The 27,118-nt window shown below is 33.2% G+C and overlaps 3 protein-coding genes and 1 pseudogene across 3 annotated transcripts; 1 reads left to right on the top strand and 3 right to left on the bottom strand.

The window, feature by feature from the left end:
- Nucleotides 1-16: 16 nt before the first annotated feature.
- On the bottom strand, nt 17-5,619 carry LOC148578757 (uncharacterized; annotated as a pseudogene).
- Nucleotides 5,620-15,154: 9,535 nt separating this feature from the next.
- LOC148578756 (uncharacterized) lies at nt 15,155-15,676 on the bottom strand. Its single transcript, XM_088503183.1, has one exon. It carries the CDS (start codon nt 15,674-15,676, stop codon nt 15,155-15,157), a length of 522 nt encoding a protein of 173 aa, XP_088359309.1.
- Nucleotides 15,677-15,742: 66 nt separating this feature from the next.
- On the bottom strand, nt 15,743-16,970 carry LOC148578755 (uncharacterized). The gene is made up of 2 exons (XM_088503182.1): nt 16,187-16,970; nt 15,743-16,119 (listed from the first exon to the last, which is right to left on the bottom strand). Exons 1-2 carry the CDS (start codon nt 16,968-16,970, stop codon nt 15,743-15,745), a joined length of 1,161 nt encoding a protein of 386 aa, XP_088359308.1.
- A 7,553-nt stretch (nt 16,971-24,523) lies between these two features.
- Nucleotides 24,524-26,429, top strand: LOC107614353 (inositol transporter 4-like). Its single transcript, XM_088499914.1, has 3 exons — nt 24,524-25,063; nt 25,144-25,857; nt 25,947-26,429. The coding sequence occupies exons 1-3, from the start codon at nt 24,524-24,526 to the stop codon at nt 26,427-26,429; spliced, it is 1,737 nt and encodes a 578-aa protein (XP_088356040.1).
- The last annotated feature ends 689 nt before the right edge of the window (nt 26,430-27,118 follow it).

The following is a 27,118-nucleotide window of genomic DNA, read 5'->3' as shown; positions in this document are numbered from 1 at the left end:
TTTGTTGGTCACTGAATCAATATTTCTCGAAACTGATAGCACAGTACATCTTGTCGATGGCTTTGACATTTAACTCCACATTCTTCTTGTCTTCATCATTCCATTCAGCTTCTTCTTTAGGAGTCATCAGTTCTTCAGCACTTGTCTTGGTAGGTACTTAAGGATCATTCACAATAATTTTCCATATACTGTAGTCAGTGGATTGAACAAAGATCCGCATTCTTTCCTTCCAGTAGGTGTAGTTCTTCGCATTGAAGAAATGAAGCCTGTTGTTTGATTGACACTCAGTAAGAGTGTAGGCCACAGAGTTTGCACCCAAGTTATTAGCCATTGGACCTTTACTCCAAGCTGTGAAGCTTGATCATTGAGTACTAAGCTCTGATACCAATTGAAGGTTTTTGATGGCCTAGAGAAGGGAGTTGAATCTATGGCATTCTTTTAATCTTGACTAATAAATCTTCAAACCAGAAAACAAAACTTTGCTTCTGTTTAGACTGCAAGATTAATTATGCAGGAGACAATTTTATTTTGTCTCATAACTCGTGAAACACAGAATTAGAATAGGGAAGAAGAAGATGACACAGTTATGTATCCTGGTTCAGCTGCTTTGTGCAATGCAACCTACATCCAGTCTCCACCACAACAATGGTGGAATTTTCACTATCTTTTCAAGTATTAAATACACAAATTTTTCTAGGATTCAGCCCAATCCTATTTGGGACAAACCCAGTTTTTACCCAAGCTAGATTTGACTAGGTTTACTCCCTAGATTTTCAGCCACTAAGTGCTCACCAAACTTAGTAAGGAATACCTCTCAGGTACATGATACAAAACAAAAATATAATCAAAAGATACATGACATAAATCTTGGTTTTTCTCTCCAAATACCTCTCTTTTCCTTTTCTCTAAATAGCTTTTTCTCAATGTCTCACTTTTATGTCTTTTACCACTGAATACAAACAAAGAAAGATACAACAAACATCCAGAATTTTCAATAATAAACCATGAAGGAGATGATGTTGAATAACTCAAACCCTATAAGCTTAACCTAGATTTTGAACTCTCAAATATAGCTATTCATCTTGACATAATGATCCCTTTTATGTAAGTGCAATGCTTTCAAGACTTCAAACTTTGATTTGTGAGGTTTCTCTCTTCTCTGCTTTTGGGTTCTCTCTCCTTGAGCAAAACTGAAGATGATTTTTCTTTTTGTATTGAGTTCTATTTTCCCACCTAGGGCTTCTTTACAAAGTCAGCTTCTTGAATCTTGAGCTAGCTAAGGTTCCTTTCTTTTTCTTCCATCAGACCAAAAAATCAGGAATTTAGAATCAGAGTTAGGCAAAGCAGCTTCATTGATAACAAGTCCTTAATGGGTTTGATAAATTAAAACCATTAACCTTGTGCTTTGACCCTAAGTTTCAATATTAGTCTTTAATTCACAGTAAAGTAGCCACCACTTTTTTCATATTACTCAAAATAGTTGTGCAGAGGGAAGGAGAAATTAGAAAGTAATTGACTTGCATGTTAATAAAAACAATTTACATTTTCTCTTATGATAATACCTAATTTGTGCATGTTAATTTTGATTTGACATAGCTTCCTTGATTCCCTTTTCTTTCTTCTGATTTGGTGCTTGAAGAAAAAGTAAAACACCTTTTTCTTCTTTGATGCTTAGTGAAAAAGTGAAACCTTATTTCTCCTTTGTGCTTTACTCGAAGCAACATAGCACCATTAGCAGGAAGATGTTCTTCCTTTCAAAAATGGCAATGGGCTAGACTAGAGGCTTGGTCCAAGTAGCTACGGCTTAGATACTTGGTTTCCTCTGTTTGGGCTGTTCAATGATATTTGGGTCTGCAACACTAAATCATCAAAACATTTTTGGGCTTTCAATCCAACTAAAATCATGTTTATCATTACCAAAAATGTTATTATTATTTACTAGACTCAAAAATATGTTTCAGGTGTTGTATCTTCACTTTCACTTTCACCTTCTAAGACAATGCCACAATCTTGACACGCCCTAGCAGCCAAGAAATTTAGGCGATGGAGAAAATGCCCCTTTCAAATGCACATTTAGGAGAAGAGAAAATCAAAATAACTAAATGAGCGATAAGACACTACAAAAAAAAAGATCTATGGTCACGGTGAAAAACCGTGACCATAGCTAGTGAAAAGGGTGACCATAGGTCTAAGGTCACGGTTTTTGACCTATGGTCACGGTTTTTCCGCCGTGGCCTATTCTCTCGTGGCCATAGACCTATGGTCACGGTTTTTTTATCTATGGTCACGGTTTCTATGGTCACGGTTGTAATGTTCAAATTCTGGCACTTTAGGCCACGTTTTTTTACCGTGACCATAGGTTAATCTATGGTCACGCGATAAAACCGTGACCATAGATAAAGCTATGGTCACGGTTTTGGCCGTGACCATAGCCTCTATGGTCACTCCACCCAAAACCGTGACCATAGCCATATCTATGGTCACGGTTTTGACCGTGACCATAGCCTCTATGGTCACCCCTTCCTAAAACAGTGATCATAGCCTTGTCTATGGTCACTCCACCTAAAACTGTGACCATAGCCTCTATGGTCACCCCTTCCCAAAACCGTGACCATAGCCTTATCTATGGTCACGGTTTTGGCCGTGACCATAGCCATATCTATGGTCACTATTTTAACCGTGACCATAGCCTCTATGGTTACCCCTTCCCAAAACCATGACCATAGCCTTATCTATGGTCACAGTTTTGGCCGTGACCATAGCCTCTATGGTCACCCCACCTGAAAATCGTGACCATAGCCTTATCTATGGTCACAGTTTTGGCCGTGACCATAGCCCCTATGGTCACCCTTCTTGAAACCGTGACCATAGCCTTATCTATGGTCACGGTTTTTTACCGTGACCATAACCTTATCTATAGTCACTGTTTTCACCGTGGCCATATTTTATCTATGGTCACCCCTCCTTAAACCGTGGCCATAACTTATCTATGGTAACCTGTTTTATTTTATGAATTTTTTTAAAGCATAATCACATTCCAAAATGATGATAATCACAAAATAAATCTAAGAATGATGATAATCACATTCTAAACTGTGACCATAGACCCCTTTAGGTCACCCCCAAAACCGTGACCATAGACCCTTTTAGGTCACCCTTTTTGAAAAACCGTGACCATAGCTCTTTTTTGGTCACTGTAAAAAACCGTGACCATAGACCCCTTTAGGTCACCCCCAAAACCGTGACCATAGACCCTTTTAGGCTACCCCCAAAACCGTGACCATAGACCCTTTTAGGCCACCCCCCAAAACCGTGACCATAGACCCTTTTAGGTCACCCTTTTTTGAAAAACCGTGACCATAGACCCTTTTTGGTCACCGTAAAAAACCGTGACCATAGACCCATTTAGGCCACCCCTCAAAACCGTGACCATAGACCCTTTTAGGCCACCTTTTTTTAGAAAACCGTGACCATAGGTACTCTATGGTCACCCTTTCTAAAAAAACCGTGACCATAGCCTTTTTTTTTGGTCACCCTAAAAAACCGTGACCATAGAGAGTCTATGGTCACGGTTTTTTACCGTGACCAAAAAAACCGTGGCCATAGACCCAAAATATTGTAGTGAGAGCACCTTGACTTTAGGAATTGATTACAACAAAGAGATATATAAATAGAAAGTAAGTAGCATGAGTGGGTTAGGCTTATTTTGGGAATCATAATAAGAGAGTTTAAGTTTAAACTCGAAAAAATGTTCAAAAGAATAAGTGGTATAGGCTCACTCAAGAATACATTGAGCTACAAATTAAAAAGTTTAAAGCATCTCATGAATTCACTACAAGAAAACTACGATTTTGCTACACTTTTAAAGCGTGATGAAAATTTGAAAAAAGCATAATGATAGCTTCTTGCTAAGTTTTTTAAGCTACAAGCACGCTTTTGAAAGGGTCATATCTGAAAGTGTGTCGATTATTCTTTTGCCACGCTTTTCTCGATCTATTGGCACGCTTTTTTGCCACGCTTTTATTTATTGTCATATTTTTAAGTGTGGCCGTATGTATAACCCTATAGCCACGCTTTTAAAATGTGACGAAAAGTGGACATACAACCACACTTTTGAAGCGTAGCAAAAAAACAGACCATTTTTCTTGTAATGATTTAATAATAGCTAGTAGTCAATATCAAACCAAATCTTTCCAATTTAAACCAACATTAGTCAAAGGTATTAGTGGGGGATTAGTATTATTTTCTTTCTTCCTTTGTAAATAAATGGAAGGCAAAAAGATCTTTCTTAAATGATTTGAACCGAAAATAATACTATGATAAAGAGAAAAATTTTGGTGGAAAATGAAATTTATTATTTAACTAAGGTCTTGTTTAGGCGCCATTCTCGAAAAAGATCTTTTTTAAATGATCTTTTTTTAAAAGATCTTTTACAAAAGTAAAAGTGATTTTATGTTTGGATACTTTAGTTAAAAGTACTTATTTAAAAGATGTTATTGTTTGGATACAAAAATACAAAAGTACTTTTATAATAATAAAATTACTTAAAAGGACATTCAATCATAAAAGAGTTCATTAATAATAATAAAAGAAAAATAATTATTTATACTAATTTATTTGATCCGATAATTGATCTCTTATATTGTCTCTTATTTCTTCCATTGCCCGAACATCTTGTGTTGGTTCTTCCCATTCATTAATTTCACAATTTGTTGATCAATTTCTTACAGTAGTACCGTCATCTTCATTGGCTTGTAACGAAACAATATCTTCAAACTTTTGCAAAATACTTATGTCATCAGAATCCATCATTCTTATAAAATTATGAAGGGTGAAACACGCAACAATGATATCACGTTAGGTTTCAAATTTTACTCTTAATGGCATGTTTTGTAGTATCTTCCATATTGCTTTGCATACTCCAAAAGTCCTTTCAATTACTGTCCTTAAACTTGAATGACAATAGTTGAACTTTTCATTGTTTGATCTAAAATTTGGTGCTAGTTTAAATTGTGGAATATGATACCTTGTATGACGATAAGGTCCTAAGAATCCCTTAAAAGTTGGATAACCAGCATCAACTAAGTAATATTTACCTAAAATACATTAAAAATATACAAAAATCAAGTCACATATTATCATAAAAATGAATGTAACCTCAAAATAAACTTAAATGACATAACTAACTTTCTGGTGGATGTGGAAAATTTAGTTTTTTTGTTCGAAGAGCCTCCATAAAAATTCTTGTATCATGTGCAGAACCTTCCCAACCAGCTCATATAAATGTAAAACACATATTAAAATCACACACAGCCATTACGTTTGTTGTAGTATTTTCGTTTCTACCAATAAATCGCACTTACTCATCTCGGTGAACATGAATGGCTATATGCGTACCATCTATAGCTCTAATACAATCTTTGAAATATGGCCAATATCTATAATTTCCATATTATATTTAGGTGTGTCTCCAAAACTAGGATCAATAGGTCTAATAATATTTTTTGCCAATTTCTTCACACATGATAGAACATGATGAAATTGATGAAATAAAGTTTCACTTGAATGCTGAAATTGCTCCTCTAACATTCTATAAGAAGCTCCTTGCCCAAGCATGTATAAAAATGTTGCACCCATTTCTTCTCCACTAACACCTCGTGTGGATTTCATGCCATAATTGAGAACCAAATCATTGCATAAACGGTTAAACACTGATTTTCTCATTCTAAATTGTTCAAAAAATTGCATTTCATTCTCCTCCTTTAATTCTAATAGGCATTGATATCCTGATAGTTTTGAAGTCCTTTTCTCTTGTTTGAGGACATATCGCAAATAATAATTGGCAACTCCACAAATAGCTAATATAGCAGCTGATTTGTAATCATTTTCATGTTTTTCATATTCAGTATTATTATATGTTTCATAATCACTCATCTTGTATAATTTAAATTAACATGAAAAATAAGATAACAAAGCAAAAAATACTATTCACAATGTCATTATTAAATAAAGTTCCAAAATATAAAATCAGAACACAAATTATAACATTGTCACTAAATTAAAGTTCAATAATAACGATAATAAGAATTCATGCAGAAAAAAATTAAAAATAAAGTTTAGAGACGGTTCATGTCATCCAATTTAAAAGATTCTAGCTATCCAAGTTGTTGATTAGGATCATCACTCAATGCATGAAAGTTTTTCTATATTGTGGCTTAGCCATTAATCTAATTCCCAAATAGAACTGTGGACTATATGGTTCTAGGCCAGGTAATTTGCATAGCAACTTGATGCAATTTTCTATTGAGCAAGGATCATCTTCCTTAGTTGCAACTTTTGACTCCACACCAACCAAAATATGATCAAGTGAGTCCTGTAATCTGGATACTATTCCAGCTCGTTTCTCAACTTTTTTGTTAGAAGTCTTCCTTCTTTTCTCTCTAGTAGGGCTTTGAACAACTATATAATTAGCAATGTATTCTTCAATAAATTCATTTGTATAATTCATGTCACCTCCACTCTCGAAATCCTCATTGTTCTGATTAAATTCTTCAGGATTTGGATCTTCTGATGGTGCCCAAGCACTATAACCAGTAGCTACGATGTCCTTGAAACATTGTTCAAGCCTATCTAAAGATTTAGGACCTTCATTTTTAAACTTAGTGAATTCTGGATTAATCTGTTTAAAATATGCAAAAGAATAAATATAAAAGATATCTAATAAATTTTAAAAATAAAATTAACTTATTGTATTATTTTATAATGTAAAATTAACATACCTTAATTTTATCAGTCCACCAAGATTCAGAAGCTAACACTGTTTTTTTCTCATGATCCCAACCAAGACCAGTCTCTTGTCCAACTAATTTAGCCCATAATTGAAAATAAGATTTAAGAGCATCCCATCTATTTCTTAGTTGTCTATGCACATATGGGAATCCTGTTTTCTCTCTAAATTTTTTTTTTGTAGATTTTTTCAACCAATTTTGCTGAAATGTTTATTAGGTCTATTACCATCTTGTATCTCTTCCACACAGATAGTCAAAAATATTTCAGTATTCCAATCATCCCATTTTGTTTTTACAGTTTCTACTTCTCCTTCGTTTGTTGCATCTTCGTTTTCAATATTTACTTGACTAGAACCTCTTCTTGGATTTAGTTTTGGAGCCATACTATATAAATTATAAATTATATCAAATTTTATAATGTATAATGTTAATAAAATAAATTGTAATATAAATAATAATCGTGAATATAATAACACACTAAATAAAAATAAAATACTATGATAAAAAATCAAATAAAAATCACAAATTAATTAATAATAATAATGACAAAATGAATAAAAAATAAAAAATAAATAATAATAACGTAAAGTAATATGAAGACAGAGACAATATGAAAAGAAAGCAAATAATAATAACAATATGAAGAAAAAATGGTAAAAGAAAGCAAATAATAATAATAACGTACAGTAATATGAAGTTTATAATAACGTACATGATTCTTGTGTAACACCCTAACTACCAAAGCTCACGCTTCCGGCTGCGCGACTCTGATAGCTCGGACATTACGACGACACTTATACTATTTAATACTAAAATATGAGCCTGTTAAAACTTTAAACCGCAATACCGATCCAAAAAGAATAGTTTCGTTCGATAACGTACATTCACAGAATACCATACAACTTACAAAAGCTCATAAAGAGTACATCCATATATACACACACACACACACACACACACACACACACATATATATATATATATATATATATATATAATATTACAAGAATTAGACAATACAATTCCTATCCCTCTTACAGAATATCTCAAGATAAAGGCGAGGGTATAAATAATAATCTAAAGCAATACAGAGCATTTCAACAACAACTAAATAAATTCTTTGTGACTTCTGCGCCCATATCCTGAAAGGGAAAAAATATAGGGGGGTGAGAACATCATCCTCGAAAGGGTTCTCAGTAGAGGATTTTTGGGAATTACTGTAATAGGATACATGGAGATAACCGCACCAGTGATTAATAATCGTCTCATGCCTCTTTTCAAAAACAACGGTTTACAATGAAAGTAAAGTCGGAAATCTTTTCTAAAAGAGGAACCATTCAATTCTCAAAGACTCAAAAGCCTTTCAAAAAGGTTTAACCATGTTGAACCAAATTAGCATTTCATACTTTTCCAAACCAAAAATACAAAACCGAAACCAATCATTGGTCCATCTCAATTCAACCACGGCCCTAGGCCCAAACAATCCAACCAACAACCAATCACCACAATCCAACAGAGTCCCAGATGCAAACACAGATAGGAAGTTCAAGCACAAACAAACAGTTATTACAAGTAGAACAGTTAGCAATTAATCACATAGGCAAACCAAGTATAATATGCACACCCAACCAATGTCACATAAATGCATATGATGCATGCCTGTCCCTAGTGGCTGATGATATCATCTGTCGGTTATAGAGCCAATCCGACAAGTCCTGGTAGCTAACCATTGGACTGTCCATATGTCGTGTCTCTCCAACTCGAGTTATACTCAATATAAGTTTGATCATAATCATGATCCATATCCATCACCCTCACTGGTGAATATTTATGGGGGTGAGCTCATCCGGGGCTTTCACAGTGCCCGGCCACACTGACGACATAGGGTAAAAAGAGCTTCGAGTCTCAACCTGGAGCACGTGGTGGCTAGCCACTGCTTCCTCCCAGGAAAACTCTTATCTCCGATAGTGGAAGTGCAACATCACAACTTATCAATATCTCAGCATAAATGCTTTCATTCTCAATCATGGATCAACATCCATCTCAGCCATCCGGCTCACGGTTCAATCCAAAACCAGCCAATATTCATAATCATACACAGCCATTCTGGCTCACAACAAAACAGCACTTCCACATTCAAAATCATCAAATTCATGAAATCGGCATTTAAGCCATAAATCATTTTCTCAATTCATTTCACTTTGAAATCAAATTTCAACTCTTTTCAGCCTTGGCTTTAAAGATCTCATTTCTCAAATCATCTCAGGCTCATAAGCCAATTTTACTCAAAGTGAGTTCCCTTTTTAAAACAAAGTCGTTCTCGGCATTCTCTTTCCAAAACTTCCAAAACCATGGAAAGTTAAAGATTCATTTTGAAACATTCAAAATCATCCATCCAACAATGGGATTTTATAACAAAGTTTCTCGGCAGAGTCCCAAGTCTTTAGGGAAGGTCAACCTATATCAATTCCTTAAAATTCATTGAAACTCTTAAAATCATGGATTCTCGGTTCAAGTAAATAAAACTGAATTTATTATGAAACCGACCATACAAAATAACAAGTTCCAACCCGGTCCAAAAATCAACTCATTTGAAAAGGAACTGGTTCATTTGAATCAAACCACTTTCAGGTTTCTTTTTGGAACCCATTTTTCTAACTCTTCCAAAATGCCTCAAACTTAATTACTCAATCAAAAGTCTAGATTCCTTTGAAATCACTAAAAGCTCCTTTTTATATTGAAATCAATATTAGAGTACCATTCTTCCTTCAGTGATTCAAATGGTAAAAATAGTTCATTTCTAAATAAGTCAAACTCGAGGCATAAAGTTCACTAAATAAATTAAGCTTGAAAATATAATTATTCTCTTAATAAATCAAATAATACAACTTCTCAAATCCAATCCTTTTTAAATAACTTTTCAAACAAGACTAGGATTTTGTAGAAATTTTGGCAGCACCTACCCTAAAACTTGGACTTTTGCCACCCGGTTCGGGTCCCAACTAAACCGTTTCTCATTCCTTTTCAACAGCTCAAAACCAGAAATCAATTCAAAGCAAGCTAAATCCAACAGTCGCCTCAGTGGCTTATCTCAAGAAAACCATTTCAAAATCAACTCAATATCAACCGATTTAACTCGTTTCCAAAGCTTTAAAGAAACGGTTCAGTAACAAATCATTTGTCCAAGATCAAGTCAATTAAAGTAAACTAGGCTGAATTCAAAAGTGCATTCGACTTTTCACATCATCAAATAATTGACTCAAATCAAATAAATTCTCAACGGATTAAACTCAGATTTCAAATCTTTAAAGAATCACTTCAAAACATTACATTTCACAAAGCCACACAACAATTCAACCAAACCAACATCCATAATCACTCGAGTCAATCAAATAACACATAAGGCAGATACAATCACCAAATACACAATATCTCACAACAGTATCCATATGTAATAATTTCAATACTTAAAACATAATTTTTGGAAAGCGCCCCTACCTCAAAACGCAAATCCATAATCCAAACGCCTCATAAGTTCTTTTCGCCTCAACTCGAAATCAAAGGCAGCTTCAAAGCACAGCCCCACACATTTTCGCAGCAGCATAAACAGCTCTAAATTACAACAAGCAACCTTAGTTACTAAACTCTAAGATCATTAATACCGTAAAGGCTTTAATACACGTACGGGACACTAACGTAGGGCTTTCGAAAATCAAAATACTCACTGAAATAACAAAATGAAGCAGCCGCAGCTCCCTATCAATCCGGCAGTGGCTCCGTCAGTAACCCCAAGTGACAATCGCGAGCAAAAACACCGGTGACGGTAACTGTAACAACCACGCGGCGTTAACCTTTCCGAAATTCCAACAGAACAGAAACCAAACTCAAAAATCTTACCGGCGGTGGAACACGGTGGCAGCAGGGTCTCAAGTGCCAGAAGCTCAGCCCGGAGCTCCGGCGGTGATCCCGAAAGTCACATAATCACTCCCGACAGCCCAAATCACGGTGACTCAGCCTGCTCCTCTTCCTGTAGTGATTCCCGCAACATCACAAGCCCAAAGAGCAGGGAGTGACAGAGCTCAACCATGGTGAAGCAGGGCGGTACAACGGCGGCCAAGCACAGCCCCTCAAACGGCACTGATGCGGACACAGCTTCTCTTCTCCGTGCTCGTTGGCGACGCGTGAAGTACAAAGGCATCATCTTCCCTTTCTCAGCAGACCAGAACAACGGAGACAGAAGGATTCATCTTGCTCCTCTCTCGCTGTTGGCAAGGATGACGACCACACGACTTCAGTGGCGGTTCCCGGCGACCCATCATCTGCGGCCGCGCTGGACAGAGACGGCGACGACGCGACTGGCGATGACGAGTTTAGACGATGACCTAGGCAGTGATGGTCTCGCCTGTCGCGCTCTGCCTCTCTCTGCTATGCAAACTCTTACATCCCTCTCTCTTCGTGCTCGCCGACAGAGGCAAGATGGCGGCGACTCAGCAAGGATGATCTCCTCTGGTTCGGTGACAGAGGCGCGGCTCAGGCTCCAAGGACCAGTTGGCAATGGCAGCGACGACACGGCTCAGCAACCACGTGGTGACGGCGCGAACAGATCCTTCTTCTCCCTTCGGCTATCAACGGCGGCGACGGTAGGACGCGTTGGCGCGGCGGCGAGGTGACGGCAACACGGTGAGCTTTCTTCCGCCTCTCCTCAGCCGTAACTCAATCTCCCTCTCCTTCTCTGCCTCAGTTCCTTTCTTTCGTGGAAATGGAAAGCCGGGTGTGCTGCGATCTGTTGGGGGAAGGGGGGAAGATTTGCTGTTGTTGCTGAGTGTATTGGTTTGAGGAAAGGGAAAGTGTTGTTGCTGCTGTTAGAAGAGAGGGGCTGCAGCAGTTGGGGGAAACCGGGTCGGGTTATGGTTTACAAGGTTAGGGTTTCATTTTCAAAAATTAGGGTTAGGGACATTTTAGTAATTTCAGATGAAATTGGGAATAATGTAGTAATTGAAACCCAAATTAAATCCAGCACTAATTTTATATAGAAAAGTACTATTTGCTCATCAATCTTACAAATTATTTTCCATAAAATGCCCAAATCAAAATAATTAGAAATAATATAATTAAACCCTTTATTTTCCAAAGTAACAGTATTAATATTTAAAATATTAATTATTTAATCCGAATCATATAAAAATTCTTATTAGTTCACAACTACCAACTTTATAATATAATTATAGAAAATAATCCAATAATTATCAAATTGGATAATAAATCATAACTTGTCCCAAATTCAATAAATCACAACTTGCCTTAATTATCTTTAATAAAAATAATTTCCGAAATTAAGGCTATAAATAACTATATAATTTGAGACTTGATCATAATAAGACTTTTCAAAAGTTTTGGGTCTTACATCTTGCAATAGTGAATTCGACAAAATATTACATAATAATGCTCCTAAACTATCATATACAAATTCCTAAAAAATCGTAACACTAAAAATTAATGATTCAATGTGATTGAATCTCAATCATCAAGCCAAAGTCAATATTGTATAAAATATAAATCCATCTATAAAAATAAAAACAAAAATAAAAGATATCACGTATGATTATAGTAAAAGAAAATAAAGTTGCGTTGGTTTTGTATGAATTAGTTAATTGACTTTTCATATATGTATTGAAAACACAAAATAGATAAAAAAAAAAAAAAAAAAAAAGATAGCACGAAGAAAACCAAAGATTACCAGGGAGCTGCGGTTTGAGTTGGAACATGGTTCTGAGGTTCAAGGCATGAAGTAGACATTGAATATATAGTATAGGAAAATTATCTCGAATGGCACTCGAAATAGTGAAATATGATATTCCTTTGTACTAACAAGTAGCTTTAGACAAATTTGTTGTGTAGTGAAATTTGAAGGACAAAATTAACCCTCTTAATGAACGTAAAATGTGTTAGATGATAAAAAAAGTGTAGCGTGGCAAAAAAAAATGCTAAATACATACGTATTTTTCATATATTTTCATATATATAAATTATATATTGCTATTAAACATATTTTAACAATTTATGTAATTATTTCACGTAGATTTTATCATAATGATATGGATAATAAGGTGAGAAATAAACATTTTAGAATTTATTAAAAAATATTAATAATTTAGATAGTTAATAATAATAATAATTTTCATTAAAAAAATTAATGTACCTTATTTATTAAATTATACACATATAAATATGATTATTAAATTGACTCACAATATGATCATTATTTATGGTTATAATTATTAATATTTGTTAATAATAAAATATAATAACAAAATAATATTGAAATTTTTTTTGGCGTCCAACTATTATGATAATTACTTCATGTTATCATGTCTTTGAGAATTTTTGTTAAATAGTAATTTTAATTGGCAAATTTAGTTTGATTTTTTGTGTTTAAAATTTATAAGTACTTTAATATATTTTAAATTATTATTTAATTATTATTTTGATAATTAAATTATAAAGTTTGATTTGATCAAATAAATTATCTAAATGGAATTTGAATTTATTTTAAAGATTACTTGAAAGTTAAAACATGCAAATTCTTTTGCTTATATATTAACTAGTATTTTTACTCGTAATAACATTATGAGAATATAAATTTTTTAAAATTACGGTATACTTTGTTCTGATAGTACAGATTATACACGACACAAAAGATTTATAAAATCAAACTACTTTTACGAAAAAAAGTATCTGTAGATAAAAAATCAAATAATAAGATTTTTAGTTATTATTTTTATATGAAAAGTCTAATTTTTTATTAATAATTAATTTTAACATTCGTTATCTAAAATTTAAAATAATTTAACGTGTATACTTTTACATTTAATTAGGTGTTAACCGTTAAGTTTGTTGCACAAATAAAAATAATTAATTTTTATATTTGCTATTTAAAAATAATAGGGCAATTTACCTATATAAAATAAATGTTTGAAACCTTTACCTGACTACAACAATTGAAAACTTGTTTCGTGAATGTCTTGTTTCACTTTCTATATAATCCGTGGGAGCCAACCACGGCTTCCAGGTTACACATAAACCGTGGCTGGCAGCAAAGGTTTACATGCAAGAAGAGCTCAACGTAAACCATGAGAGGCAGTCACGGTTTACTCTTGGTGAATGCAACACATAAACCGTGGGTGGCAGCCACGGTTTATGAAGAAGATGGTGTGTGCATAAAACCTTGGAAGCAGCCACGGTTTATGCATGAGCAAGTATAAATATAGAAGCCGTTGCTGGTGAGGGCGGATCACATTTGAGCATTGAAAATTTTGTGAAGTTGGTGGTGTGAGAGAATCCGGAGAGCTTTGTGGTTTATGGGGCCGGATTGAGGTTTTGAATCAGTTGAGCGGTGGACCGATGGAAGACGAATCTCGTATGTACCGATTAATGGCGTTGCGCATGTGGTTGGATATATCGACCAAGAGGTTAGTTAAATAACTTTATTATTATTATTCTCATAATTATTATTATTATTAATACTAGTATTGTTATTATCATTATTAATATTATTATAAATATTATTATTATTTTAATTGTGACCTTTTAATTTTGATTATTTTTATAATTATTATTATTACTATTACTAGTAATGTGACTTGTTAGTATTATCGTTATTATTATTATCATTATTGTTATTATGGTTATTATTATTATTATGGTTGTTATTATTATTATTGTTATTATTGCGAGTTGTTAGTATTATTAGTGTTGTTGTTGTTACTTTTGTGATTCCTGTTGGTATTGTTAGCTTTGTTATTGTTGTCGTTATTAGAACTATTGTCATCATTAGAGTACATAGAAAATCAATGTTGGTGTATAATAATTTTTTAAAATTATATTAGATGTTGTTAATATTGGTCGTATGTTGAGGATTTTCTTATGCATATTTTTGCAGTCTACTAGGATTATTAGCGGTGTCAGGAGACAACAGAATATGTCTTTACACGATCGAATTATACCGTATCTGGAGACCGCGGACTTGTATCACTTGGCTAGGCTGAACAGTCAGTGGTTCTGGGTTGATGAGCCTCTACTTAGCGCATTCATTGAGAGGTGGCGTCCTGAGACCCACACCTTTCATATGCCCTTTGAGGAGTGCACTATCACTTTACAAGACGTGGCCTATCAGCTGGGTTTGCCGATCGATGGGGAGCCCGTGAGTGGGTGCCTGACTGACTTTGAGAATCTGATGAAAAACGGAAGACCGGCATGGGTGTGGTTCCGCGAGTTGTTTGGGGAGTTATCTCCGCAGAATAAAGTCAAGCAGATGACAGTGTGCTACACATGGTTCTATGAGCGGTTTCGGGTTCTCCCAGCAGATGCTACTGATGAGCCTCTGCTTCAGTTTTTGCATAGGTCGCATTCACCAGCATCCTCCTTGCATCTTTACCTTTGAAGCTAAGGCTAAAATTCGTTGCCACATGACGGATACAGTACGCTCGAAAAGCCCGTGGAGGCAGCCAACCATTCTCGGGATCCTCAAGAGCAGCCTTGATGCCATTATGCCTGTCAGAGATAACAAGGATACCCTCCTGTGGTGTCACATGCGTTCGTAGGTTGGACAAGAAGAATGACCATGACTCCGCATTTTCTCCCTCCACAAGGGCAAAGGCAATCGGGAAGATGTTCGAGTTCCCATCCTGCGCAATTGCCAACAGTAACATGCCTTCATACTTGCCATACAAGTGGGTACCATCAATACTCACAAGCGGCTTGCAATGCCAGAAGGCCTCGATGCAGGGTGAAAATGTCCAGAAAAGACAATGAAAGTACACCGTAGACTCATCGACCTGATCCCCAACTCGAACAGGAGAGATCTTCAACACAGTCACTGTCCCGGCCATGGTCAACTGTACCCCTAGCATCCAACGTGGCAACTCGGCATACGACTCTTCCCAGTCTCCATATATTTATGCGACTGCCTTCTGTTTTGCCATCCAAACCTTCCTGTAACTAGGCCTGAACCTATAATCAGCTTCTGTTGCTTGTTGCAAGACCTTTATCGTAACCGCAGCATCCGCCCTAACCAACGGAAAAATCCTCACATAGATGACGTGGTAATCAAGCTGACGGTGATCACTGGAAATAGAGGTGGCCAAGCAAGTGTGGGGACCGTTGTACCTCCTAACCTCCCAAGTGCCCTTTCGTGCATGAAGCGATATGCGAATCAACCAAGTACAACCCTTGCCAAACTCCTTGCATTTTTCATGATACTTCAGATGATCCGATTCCAAGACTCGGTACTCAACACCACGACGGATGCTATAGTCCTTCACATTCAGAACAGCTTCATATTTAGTTCTGGAACGATTGCCCAACCTAAAATTCTGTAGAAGAACACTCAATTGTAGCACCTCCGTCCGCCTGTTGACCCAAAGCCTCCAAGTTTAGAGTGGAGAAGTGTGGAGGGTACTGCTGTGCGCCAGAACTTGAAGGCCCGTGTTGTGCATGTGGATTAGCACCTGTGTCATCATCACTGTCCCCAATGATATCTACAGGTTTCTGGTCAGAGTCATTGTCCCGCATTGCATTCTCTACTCGATCAGGTTCCCCAAAGCCTTGATCTTCATGAATTATGGCACCACCTGTATCCGCCTCAAATGCCTGTTGCCAGACCCCAGGATTCTCCAACAGTACAGATCCAACTGCCTCCATTCGTTTTAAATCAGCCGCGAAGGAAGGGGATGCAATCTGCAGAACAGATGGCCGGGCCGTAGGCGTCGAACTAGACGCACCGCCCGCGACAGTCGAGCTATGAACTAGAGCTGATGCCCCAGAACTATCGACACCAACCTCCAACTTCGCGAACAACTCGTGTATTCTGACCTCCGGAAAACTCCTAACACAATGAAACAGAACCCTAATATCTTCATCAGCCGCTAGCACAAAGGTATCATACTTAACACCGGTCGAGATCACTGCGATGGAAATCTTGTAGAATAACTTCTTCACCCACTTGCTTCCAAATACCCCAAGCTTCTGCAAGATGCTGTTCTTCACATCTGACAAAGTGTTTGATGAACTGATGAAAACACTCAATGGTTCTCTGTCAGTGAACTTCACACCATTTTTTTTGCTTCTTTTGATTTTTCCAAAGCAATGCACTAAGACAAGAAAACTCTTTTCCTCACTTGACATTGTGATAATGATCTCTCCTCAGTAGCTTGAATCTCACTCACATATATATAGATTTTCTCTCCTCATAAACCGTGGGAGCTCACAATGGTTTATGCCCATTCGAACCCCTTCATAAACTGTTGCTGCTAGCCACGTTTTATGCACATTTGTCTTCATAAACCGTGGCTGCTTCCAATGGTTTCTATCTTGCATTCACCAAGTGTAAACCGTGGCTGCCTCCCACGATTTACGTTGAGCTCTTTTTGCATGTAAATCTTTGCTGCCAGCCACGGTTTATGTGTAATCTGGAAACCGTGGTTGGCTCCCACGGATTATATAGAAAGTGAAACAAGACATTCACGAAACAAGTTTTCAATTGTTGTAATCAGGTAAAGGTTTCAAGCATTTATTTTATATAGGTAAATTGCCCAAAATAATATTTTTTCTCTCTATGTATATAAAAATATAATTAGATATTAGCATAAAAAAATTATACTGATAGTTATAAAATTAACTCAAAATTAATTTTTTAAAACAATTGAATCTCGATTCTAACTTTTAATTATAACATTAGTATTCTCTCCAAATTATATGTAATAAATATTTGAAAGAAGAGAAATGAAAATATAAATTAAAAAGATAAGCGGTGAAAATTTAAAACTAAATAAAAAACTAAAAAATTATATATGCATATAATAACACTAATAATAATATTTTTATTTAAATTATATTATTTTGTTCATTTTGTTTTCTGTAGAAGAGAAAAATAGAAAAAATAGCGAATGAGAGAAAAGAGAGAGAAAGATAAAGATGAAAAACGAGAGTAAAAGTGATAGTTTGTTAATTTTGGAAGAAAAAATATTTATTTTAATTATAAAAAAATATCGAATGACATATTTTGATTTGTCAAATTACTAATATAAAACATAAATTATATATAGAATAAAAATAGTAGAGAGAAATAGAAAAATGGAGAGAGGTAGATGAGAGAATTTAGGAAGGAAGTTTGTTAATTTTGAAACAAATGTTTTCTCTCAATTTTAATAAGAGAGTGTCATGTGACACATTTGATTGCTAAATTAGATAGTAATATATAATACATAATATAGGTATATTTTAATTTTAATTTTAATTTTAATACAATTAAAGAATGTCATGTTGCATATTTTAATTGTCAAATAAGTAATTAGTCATTGATATTGATAATGATATATAAAATAGATAGAGTGGTTAAAGGAACGAGAGAAATAGAGGAAGGAAGAGGGAGGATAGGAGAATTCTTTAATTTTAGAGGAAAATATTTGAATTCAATTGCAATGAGATGAATTGGTTGTAAAATTAGTAAGGAGAAGATGAAAATTTCTTAATTTTGGAAGAAAAAATTTGATTCTAATTGCAATAAGAGAGTGATATGTGACATATTTTAATTGTAAAATTAGAAATATATAATAGATAATAGATATTTTGCTATAAAAAATTTCAAGCCTTTTATAATTTATTTTTTTCACATCAATCAAGCAATCAAAACTCAATATATAAAATTTTATTTTATTTTATTAAATATTTTTTCTCTCTCCTGATTATCTATCTTTGAACAAATCATCATAAATCGTGCGACATTAAAAACTAAAATTTATTAGATATAGTTAGATATCATGTTTTTTTATTTTAAAATTTTAATTTAAAGGTAATTTTTTTATGAAATTACAACTTTTAATACTTAAGAGGCCAAAATAGGTTTAAAATATATAGTATATTCGAAGGTTATCCAATTTATACCTATTTATGTGAATTTATGAAATTTACTCAAATTCATCCTAGCTTATTCAAATCTAAATTAGTAATTATTAAATTTATTTCTTTTATTAATCTAAATTCGTAAACTTGTAAGAATTTAAAAGTTAACTCGAGAATTTAACAATTTTACTTTTTAAAAATAAAATCCGTAAAAGCAAATTATGAATATATCAAATCAAAATTTACAAAAAAAAAATTACCAATTTGGTCTCAAAAGATTAAAGATTAACAAAATGATATATGAAAAGAATATTATTTAATTATTAATATTAAATATATATTTTAATTAAGATAGACTCTTTATTTATAGTGAACAAACTTATATGCTAAAAACAAAAATAAAAAAACATATATTACACGATATATATTGAAAATAGTTTTAAACTTGTAAAAAAATCTTAATAATTAATAAAAATTGTAAGAAAGAGTTGAGATTTACAAGGTAAAAAGTAGGGGTGTGCATGGGTCGGGTGAAATCAGGTTTGATGTAATTCAGACTCGGTCCGAAATATATACTGGGCCTATTTATTAGACCCGAACCTGGCCCTAGACCCGATGAAACCTATACACTTTCGGGCCACAATTATACCGGGTGAAAACCGGGCCGTTAACACTATATTACCTTGATACCTTCTTATAAGCTAACATGTGAAAATATCCAAATTTCCAAGACTCCAACCATTATTTGACATAGTAAAATTCACTTAGAAAAATATAACAAGAACCAACTCTTCTCTAAAATTAAAGCATAACCATAATCAATACTAATATTGTCTAATAACACCAAATATTTAAATCAATATAAATAACAAAATATTATGCATTAGTCTAAAATCTTATGCATTTTAAACATAAAACATTAACTTATAGTATTATAATAACTAATAACACAAAATATTAAGATTTACAATACTTAAATTCCACATAAGAATAGCCATCATCCATCACTAATAATACAAAATATTAATTGTGTAAGATGACCGAGCCACCGGACCGACTTTGAGTGACCCAAGCCATAGCTCGGACCCGACCCGAAATAATGACCGGATCTAGATCCGGTGAAATCACACTAAAATAGTCCCTAAAATATTCGAGACCGGGCCGAGTCTTCGGGCCCAGCCGGGCCATGCACACCCCTAGTAAAAAGAATAACTCAATTATTTTAATTTAAAGTGCAAAAAACAACAAATTTAAGCTATTTAATGTAACGTTTGAAAAATAATTCAGATAAAAATAAAAAATAAAAAATACATTTAACGTAAAATACAATTTTCTATAGTAGGATTCAAAATATTTTTTTTCTTTGGTTCCGTTTGTGTATATTTCACTTATATAGAAGTGAAATATTTAAGTAAAATATTTTTACATATTTTTCATATATAAAATTGTAAAATATGACTAAAATTTTTAATATATATTTTGTTATTTTGTTAGTAAAATATGAAAATGATATATAAAATAATAAATTTTAAGATTTTTCACAAATTAAAAATTTTTTAGAAAAATAAAAAAATGAGCAAAATTAAATATTCTAACATTATTTTCCATCAATTTTTTAATAAACTTTTAATTCTATAAAATTTATGATAACATATGTATTTAAGAGTTAATTTAAAAAATAAGAAATAAAATTTTATTGTTAAAAAGGGCTTAAAAAAAATGGCTTGACAAAATTCATATAAATCATTGACAAGATGGATTCATTGTATATTACGATGAAACAGACGGCTAAAAAATTTTATTATGGAAGATGAATGTGTGTAATGCAATTCTGTTGGTGGTACATGTATTTTTATTTTGATATGGGATTCAGTAATCGGACTGTCCGATTACTTTGTAAGTTAGTTTTTAAAATTTTGTTAATATTAAATCGGAGAGTTTGATTTGTTTGTTGTAATTTTTTTTTATAAAAAAAATCAAAAATTGGAGGGTCCGATTTTTATTCCTAATAAATCGAATGGTCCGATTTTTATTCCCAAACAAATCGGAGGGTCCGATTTTCACATTTTAAACAAAAAAGTTCTACATTTAAGAATAACACCCTTATCCATCCATAATCCTAAAAAATTCCATTTCCACCCCAATATCAAAAATAATTTCCGGAAACAGACCAAGTGGGGTAGGTTGGACATTTTCATCCATTCCATATTGAAAAAAGGAAAAATCCGTTGTAGGTTTTTTGTAGACCTTTTGTGATTGATATGCACAATATTTATATTCACTAAATCTTGACCACATATATTATATAATATATATCTCAATGGTTGTAAAAATTGAAATACCATATTCCAAACAAATAGAGTGACATATGTGAACATCTTCCTATAGTATATTCATTCGTGAAAGAAAGGGGTAAAAGGTGTTTTTTTAAATTTTAGTAAGGATATTTTTGTCTATCAATGATTATAAAACATTTTTTTTAAGAAATTTTTTTTTTAAAAAAAGATATAAATTGTAACTTCTCAAAAAAGATGTTTTTTTATTTTTCTAGTACTTTTATTTTTACTACTAAAAATTTATCAAACCCACTAAAAAATAAAAAAAGATATTTTTTATTAAAAAAAGATTTTTTTTTTATCAAAATAATGATCCTCAAACATACACTAAAAAAATTCACAAAAAATATCATGTGCAATGCATCTTTTTAGTCTAAATTTAATAAAAAATTTCTTGGTTCACTTAATTTTATTTTTCATCAAAGAACCTCTCAAAGGAGAGAAGACTTTTTGAAATCTTTATGCTATTTGAAATCTTTATGCTAAAAAAATTTTTGTCTAATTTTTCAAACTATAGCGTAAATGATCATACCTATCCTTGTAATATAATATATTTTTATATTTGTTCTTGTACTTAAAAATTTAGATTGATTATAGTTATATACTTATATAATAATATGGTCAATAATTTAGTTAAAAAATTGAGTTATTAGATAATTAATTCAAATAATGGGCCATTATGGTTAAATTGTTTGTGCTTAATATAATTAAAATACAAAATATGTGCATGCTTCAACAAAGATAATGCATAGATATAAATAATTAGTAATTAGTAATTTAATACACTAAAAAAATTGAAGTGATAAAGATGCTCTAACCAAAATTTCTTTCTTTTTTTTATCTACCATTCTTAACTATTAATAAAAGAAGCGAGGAAAAATAATTTTAATTAATTATATTTTACAATTCTAATTACAGTAATGATAAACGTGTATTTAGCAATAAATAAATCAACTGAATTTTGCACCGACTCAAATATGGTAAAGATGAAAAAAATTAATTGGATATTTTTTCATATTTAAAAGTAAATTTGTATATTTATATTAATAATATTTTAAAATATAGATTTATTTTCAATAATAATTATAAATTTTGACATTTTGTCTGTTTGAAAAAATATTTACGTCAAAATAAGTTTTTAGAATTTTGGAATCATTAAAATAATTAATAGAAAAATATATTAGCATTTATTTATATGATTAATTGAACTTAATTATATAACCAATCATATATACGCTTCTTTGCGCATTGATTAAGAAAACAAAAAATAATATAGATTTGTGAAACAAGCGCAAAAGGCAGAAAATACTACAAGAAAAATGTTGAGTACTGTCGCATTTGTCGACAGTAACCACGTCGAATTCGTAAGATTTTTTAATTATTGGTAGATTTTGTTTTTCGATAATAAATCTGCCGGTAATTTTTGGAGAAAAAATATATTAAATTGGTGCATCATTTACTATCGGGTTTAATCCAATAGTAACTCAATTTAGTGAAACAATGTGTTTGGTGACCTGCAATGATTTGTCGTGGTGGAATGAATCGCATAAGGTCTCTCAAATCAGTTTTGTGGTGAGAATATATAATATGACCTCAAAAAACTATGACTATATAAGAAATTATTGGTACAGACATCTATATATAGGACTGTTGTGGTGACTTTCGGTATACATTTATACATATTTTTGTTTGTTACATATATACATAAAAATGAGGATCTAGAAAATATTGAGATGTAACAAATGAAGGTACAAGATAAAAATATAAGGGAGTGATATATTTATTATGATGCTAATTGAAATAGTATTTTACCCTTCACTTCTCTTCCATATTCTCTCCTTAACATCATGGTTACTTGGAGCATAACCTCTTTAAAACACATCATCATATCGACAATTTCTGAGATACATATATTATTACCCTTTATCAATTTCTTTTATTAAAAACTAATAATTTATCTTAGAAAATATTAGAGACTAAATTATAATTTAGTACAAACTATTTTTTTGAACACCTCAACAAATAAATATTCACTTCGAATTGATTAATTAACTTTTGCTGTTGGTTATAGACGGGAGAATACATTTTGAATATAATAAAATGTTGAAAATTTTCAAATTATTAAAGTGATATTGGTCCTTAAAAGCGTATCACCAGTACAAGTTTATTTGTCTTTTCAAAAAAAGTAATAATAAAATTACATAACTTGAAGGGTTTAACTTTTATATATTGGTTAAAATAAAAAAAAATAAGTAGCTATTTTATTCTTATTTTTTATTTTATTTTATTATTTTGTTAGAGAACTTAGCTTTATTTAGATTATAAAAAGATAAGATACATGAAAAAACAGATCAATTTTAACAAAAAACCAAAAAAAGCAAACAAAACAAAATAAGAATTGGATAGGAATAAGAAAACTAATATACGGTTAAGACAGGATTGAATATAATAAAGTTGCGATCATGAACTTAGAAATACTTAGAAATATATCCTATCATATCATTATTATTTATTTATATATAAAAAAAAATACAATCCAAAAAAGAATTAAGACAAATTAAACAGACAAAACATATTATATACTTGTACTAAAAAAAAGCAGTGAGAAAACGAACTTTGTCATGGAAACCACAACACACTGATGTTAAATTATCGTTGTATCTCTCTAATTCGTGTATTTTACTATTTTGTTAGAGAACTTAGCTTTAGCTTTAGTTATAGATAAGATACATGAAAAAACAGATCAATTTTTACGAAAAAAACAAAAAATGGGATAGGATTAAAAAAACTAATATACGGTTAACACGGTTATATATAACATGGCAATCTCTGCTTATTATTTACTATAGACAAATTTTGGTGCATTGTTGTTTGTTAAAGATATGAATATATTAGCTGCCACTAACGGGGAAGATATGTAAAGGAGAGAAAAGGCATAATTTAAACCAACCACAGTAACTTCGAACTTTTGAGAAAAAAGGGAGCGTAATACCACACAGCTGGTCTGAGAGACCTTCTGCGAAAGTTTAACATCAAAGTGTTGTGGTTTTCTTAACAAATTTCATTTTCTAGCTGTTTTTTCTGTATACAAGTAAGTAGCATATCTTATCTGTTTAATTTATTTCAATTCTTTTTTGGATCGTACTTTCCCTTTGTATATAAATAAATAATAATGATATGATAGAATATATTCCTAATTGTTTTTGTGTTGCTGATCACAACTCTACATAGTTAATTAGGAACAATAATAATTATCTTTTTGAGAAGGTGTTAAGATCGGAATAAGAAAGAATAGATATAATTGAATAATTATCGTTGAGATCAAATTTTACTTTATAATTGAAAGTCTGCATGATGTTATGAAACGTATGAGATTAATTGCATGCATAAATAAACAATGATGGATGGAATAATAATATTTCAGCGTGGAGTGCAAGTGGTAGAGGAAAGCTAGAAATCATCAACAGGGTTCACATTAAATTAATAAGGTAATCAGTAAGAATGGAAGGAGGGCCGGAGGCAGCGAGTAAGCAAGAGTTCATGGAATTCTGGAAAAGAGCAACCAGTTCGCCTTACATCATGCGCCTTGCTCTATCAGCCGGAATTGGAGGTCTCCTCTTTGGCTACGATACCGGTGTTATCTCCGGAGCCTTGCTTTACATTCGCGAAGACTTTGTAGAAGTTGATAAGAAATTATGGTTGCAGGAAGTCATTGTAAGTATGGCTGTAGCGGGAGCCATTATTGGTGCTGCACTTGGTGGATGGATGAACGACATGCTCGGCCGTAAGACCTCTATCTTGGGGGCTGATATTGTTTTCTTTCTTGGCGCAATAGTCATGGCTATTGCCCCAGCTCCTTGGGTCCTCGTCATTGGAAGAATTTTGGTTGGTTTTGGAGTTGGCATAGCTTCCATGACTTCCCCTCTCTATATCTTAGAAGCCTCTCCAGCTACCATTAGAGGAGCTCTCGTTTGTATCAATGGTCTCCTCATCACCTTTGGCCAATTCCTCTCTTACCTTATCAACCTCGCATTCACCACGGTATATATCTACTCGGATAATAACTAAAAAAGATTACGTAATTTAACATATCTGACTAAACTATTTAACATAATATACAGACTCCTGGAACGTGGCGTTGGATGCTTGGGGTGGCCGGACTTCCGGCGGTGGTTCAGTTCGTTTTAATGCTGACCCTTCCTGAGTCACCGAGGTGGTTGTACAACCAAGGGAAAGAAAATGAGTCAAGGAAAATCCTGGAAAAGATTTATAGAGCAGACGAGATTGAAGGGGAGATAAAAGCGATGAGAGAAGCTGTGGAACAAGAGAAGCAAGAGGAAGGGTTGATCGGTCAAACTCTTGGAGAGAAAATGAAGGCTGCTTTCAGCAACGTTGCTGTTCGAAGAGGATTGTATGCAGGCGTGACTGCTCAAGTCGCTCAACAATTCGTTGGCATCAACACCGTCATGTATTACAGCCCAACCATTGTTCAGTTTGCCGGCATTGCATCAAAATCTACCGCACTTGCACTCTCCCTCGTCACATCTGGTCTCAACGCCGTTGGATCTATCCTCAGCATGCTTTGCATCGATAAATATGGAAGGAGAAAGCTCATGCTCCTATCCCTTATTGCAATCATCGTTTGCCTCCTCACTCTAACCGGAGTTTTCTATCAGGCAGCTACCACCGCTCCTCCAATTGACAACGTTGACACCCTCAGCTTCGGTGCTAACGCTACATGCCAGGCTTATCTTGATGCCCCTAATGTCTCTTCATGGAACTGCATGAAATGTTTGAAAGCTGAATGTGCCTTCTGTGCCAGCACTGGGGGCAATGTAAGTTCATCACTTCCATCTCTTTCAACTTATATATATCTATGTATTAGTCTAATCTAATCTTAACATAATCAATGAACATGATGCAGCATCTTCCAAGAGCATGCCTGGCGGAAACAAAGGAAGTCAGAGTGGTGTGCGGTGAGCAAAAGCGCGTGTGGTTTTCTGATGGATGCCCAAGCAAAATTGGAGTGCTTGCAGTTATAGTGTTGGGACTATATATCCTAGCCTACTCTCCTGGAATGGGATCAGTGCCTTGGGTTTTGAATTCAGAGATTTACCCATTGAGATTCAGGGGAATTTGTGGAGGCATAGCAGCAGTTTCAAACTGGTGTGCTAATCTCATAGTGAGTTTGACATTCTTGTCACTCATCCATGCACTTGGGGCTGTAGGAACATTCCTCCTCTTTGCTGGGTTTTCCACAATTGGACTCGTTGCCATCTATCTATTGGTACCAGAGACCAAAGGGCTTCAGTTTGAAGAGGTTGAGAAGTTGCTTCAGAAAGGTTTCAACCCTTGCGATTGTACAAATCCAAAGACAGACGAAGAGAAAGCAAGTACTAGTAAATAAATAATATGATATGATGAAGTTGCAGTTAGTTATCTTTTCATATACATCGAGAATTGGACAATTCTCTCTTAGAGGAATAGAAATTAAAGGAGGAGATAAATATATTTGTTGTTTCAATGTGTGCGTTCTCTTCTTCAAAATCTATGCTGACAGAGCGATAGAGAATTTCTCCATGTATGTTAGATTTGTATGAATACTTTTATGAAAAAGTCTAAAGAGCCAGTAGTTTTATTAAAATCTGGCCAACAACAAAAAATGAGTAATTCTACACTGTTAGATGTAATTTTACACGATTAAAAATATTAATAATAGCTAATTGATGACTACAAATTACAAAACTTGTTGGTCCTCTAGTACTCCTCTACTTTTATTTTTGTTTTCTTTACGCATTTGGCTTTTTCATAATTACAAAAAAATCAGAAAACATCATCTTTATATAATTAATTTTTTTACAATAAGTCAGTGACGAATTATACTATAACAACCCAACTTTTTGAAAATTAAATAATAAGTGATTTACAATTTATTATATTTATTGAGAATTTTATTTAAAGAAAATCATTTTTCCTAAAAGTAATTAAATTAAATTTTATGATACTTTGAATTTAAAATCGATTAGACTTTCTAAATAATTTTTATTATAATAGAATATTTCGAAAAAATAAAAGAATTTTAATTATTATTATTAT

Source organism: Arachis ipaensis, chromosome B1 (genome assembly GCF_059453495.1).
Source record: "Arachis ipaensis isolate K30076 ecotype BB chromosome B1, ASM5945349v1, whole genome shotgun sequence".
Lineage (NCBI taxonomy): Eukaryota > Viridiplantae > Streptophyta > Magnoliopsida > Fabales > Fabaceae > Arachis > Arachis ipaensis.
This window is presented reverse-complemented; position numbering and strand designations above follow the sequence as displayed.

Excerpts from the sequence above, each read along its gene's own strand:
- LOC148578756 (XM_088503183.1), bottom strand. The coding sequence starts at position 15,676 with ATGGCCGGGACAGTGACTGTGTTGAAGATCTCTCCTGTTCGAGTTGGG.
- LOC148578755 (XM_088503182.1), bottom strand. The coding sequence starts at position 16,970 with ATGTCAAGTGAGGAAAAGAGTTTTCTTGTCTTAGTGCATTGCTTTGGA. Across the intron at positions 16,120-16,186 it reads GGGTCAACAGGCGGACGGAG|CTGTTCTGAATGTGAAGGAC; the intron begins GTGCTACAATTG and ends CTAAATATGAAG.
- LOC107614353 (XM_088499914.1), top strand. The coding sequence starts at position 24,524 with ATGGAAGGAGGGCCGGAGGCAGCGAGTAAGCAAGAGTTCATGGAATTC. Across the intron at positions 25,064-25,143 it reads TCAACCTCGCATTCACCACG|ACTCCTGGAACGTGGCGTTG; the intron begins GTATATATCTAC and ends CATAATATACAG. Across the intron at positions 25,858-25,946 it reads GTGCCAGCACTGGGGGCAAT|CATCTTCCAAGAGCATGCCT; the intron begins GTAAGTTCATCA and ends AACATGATGCAG.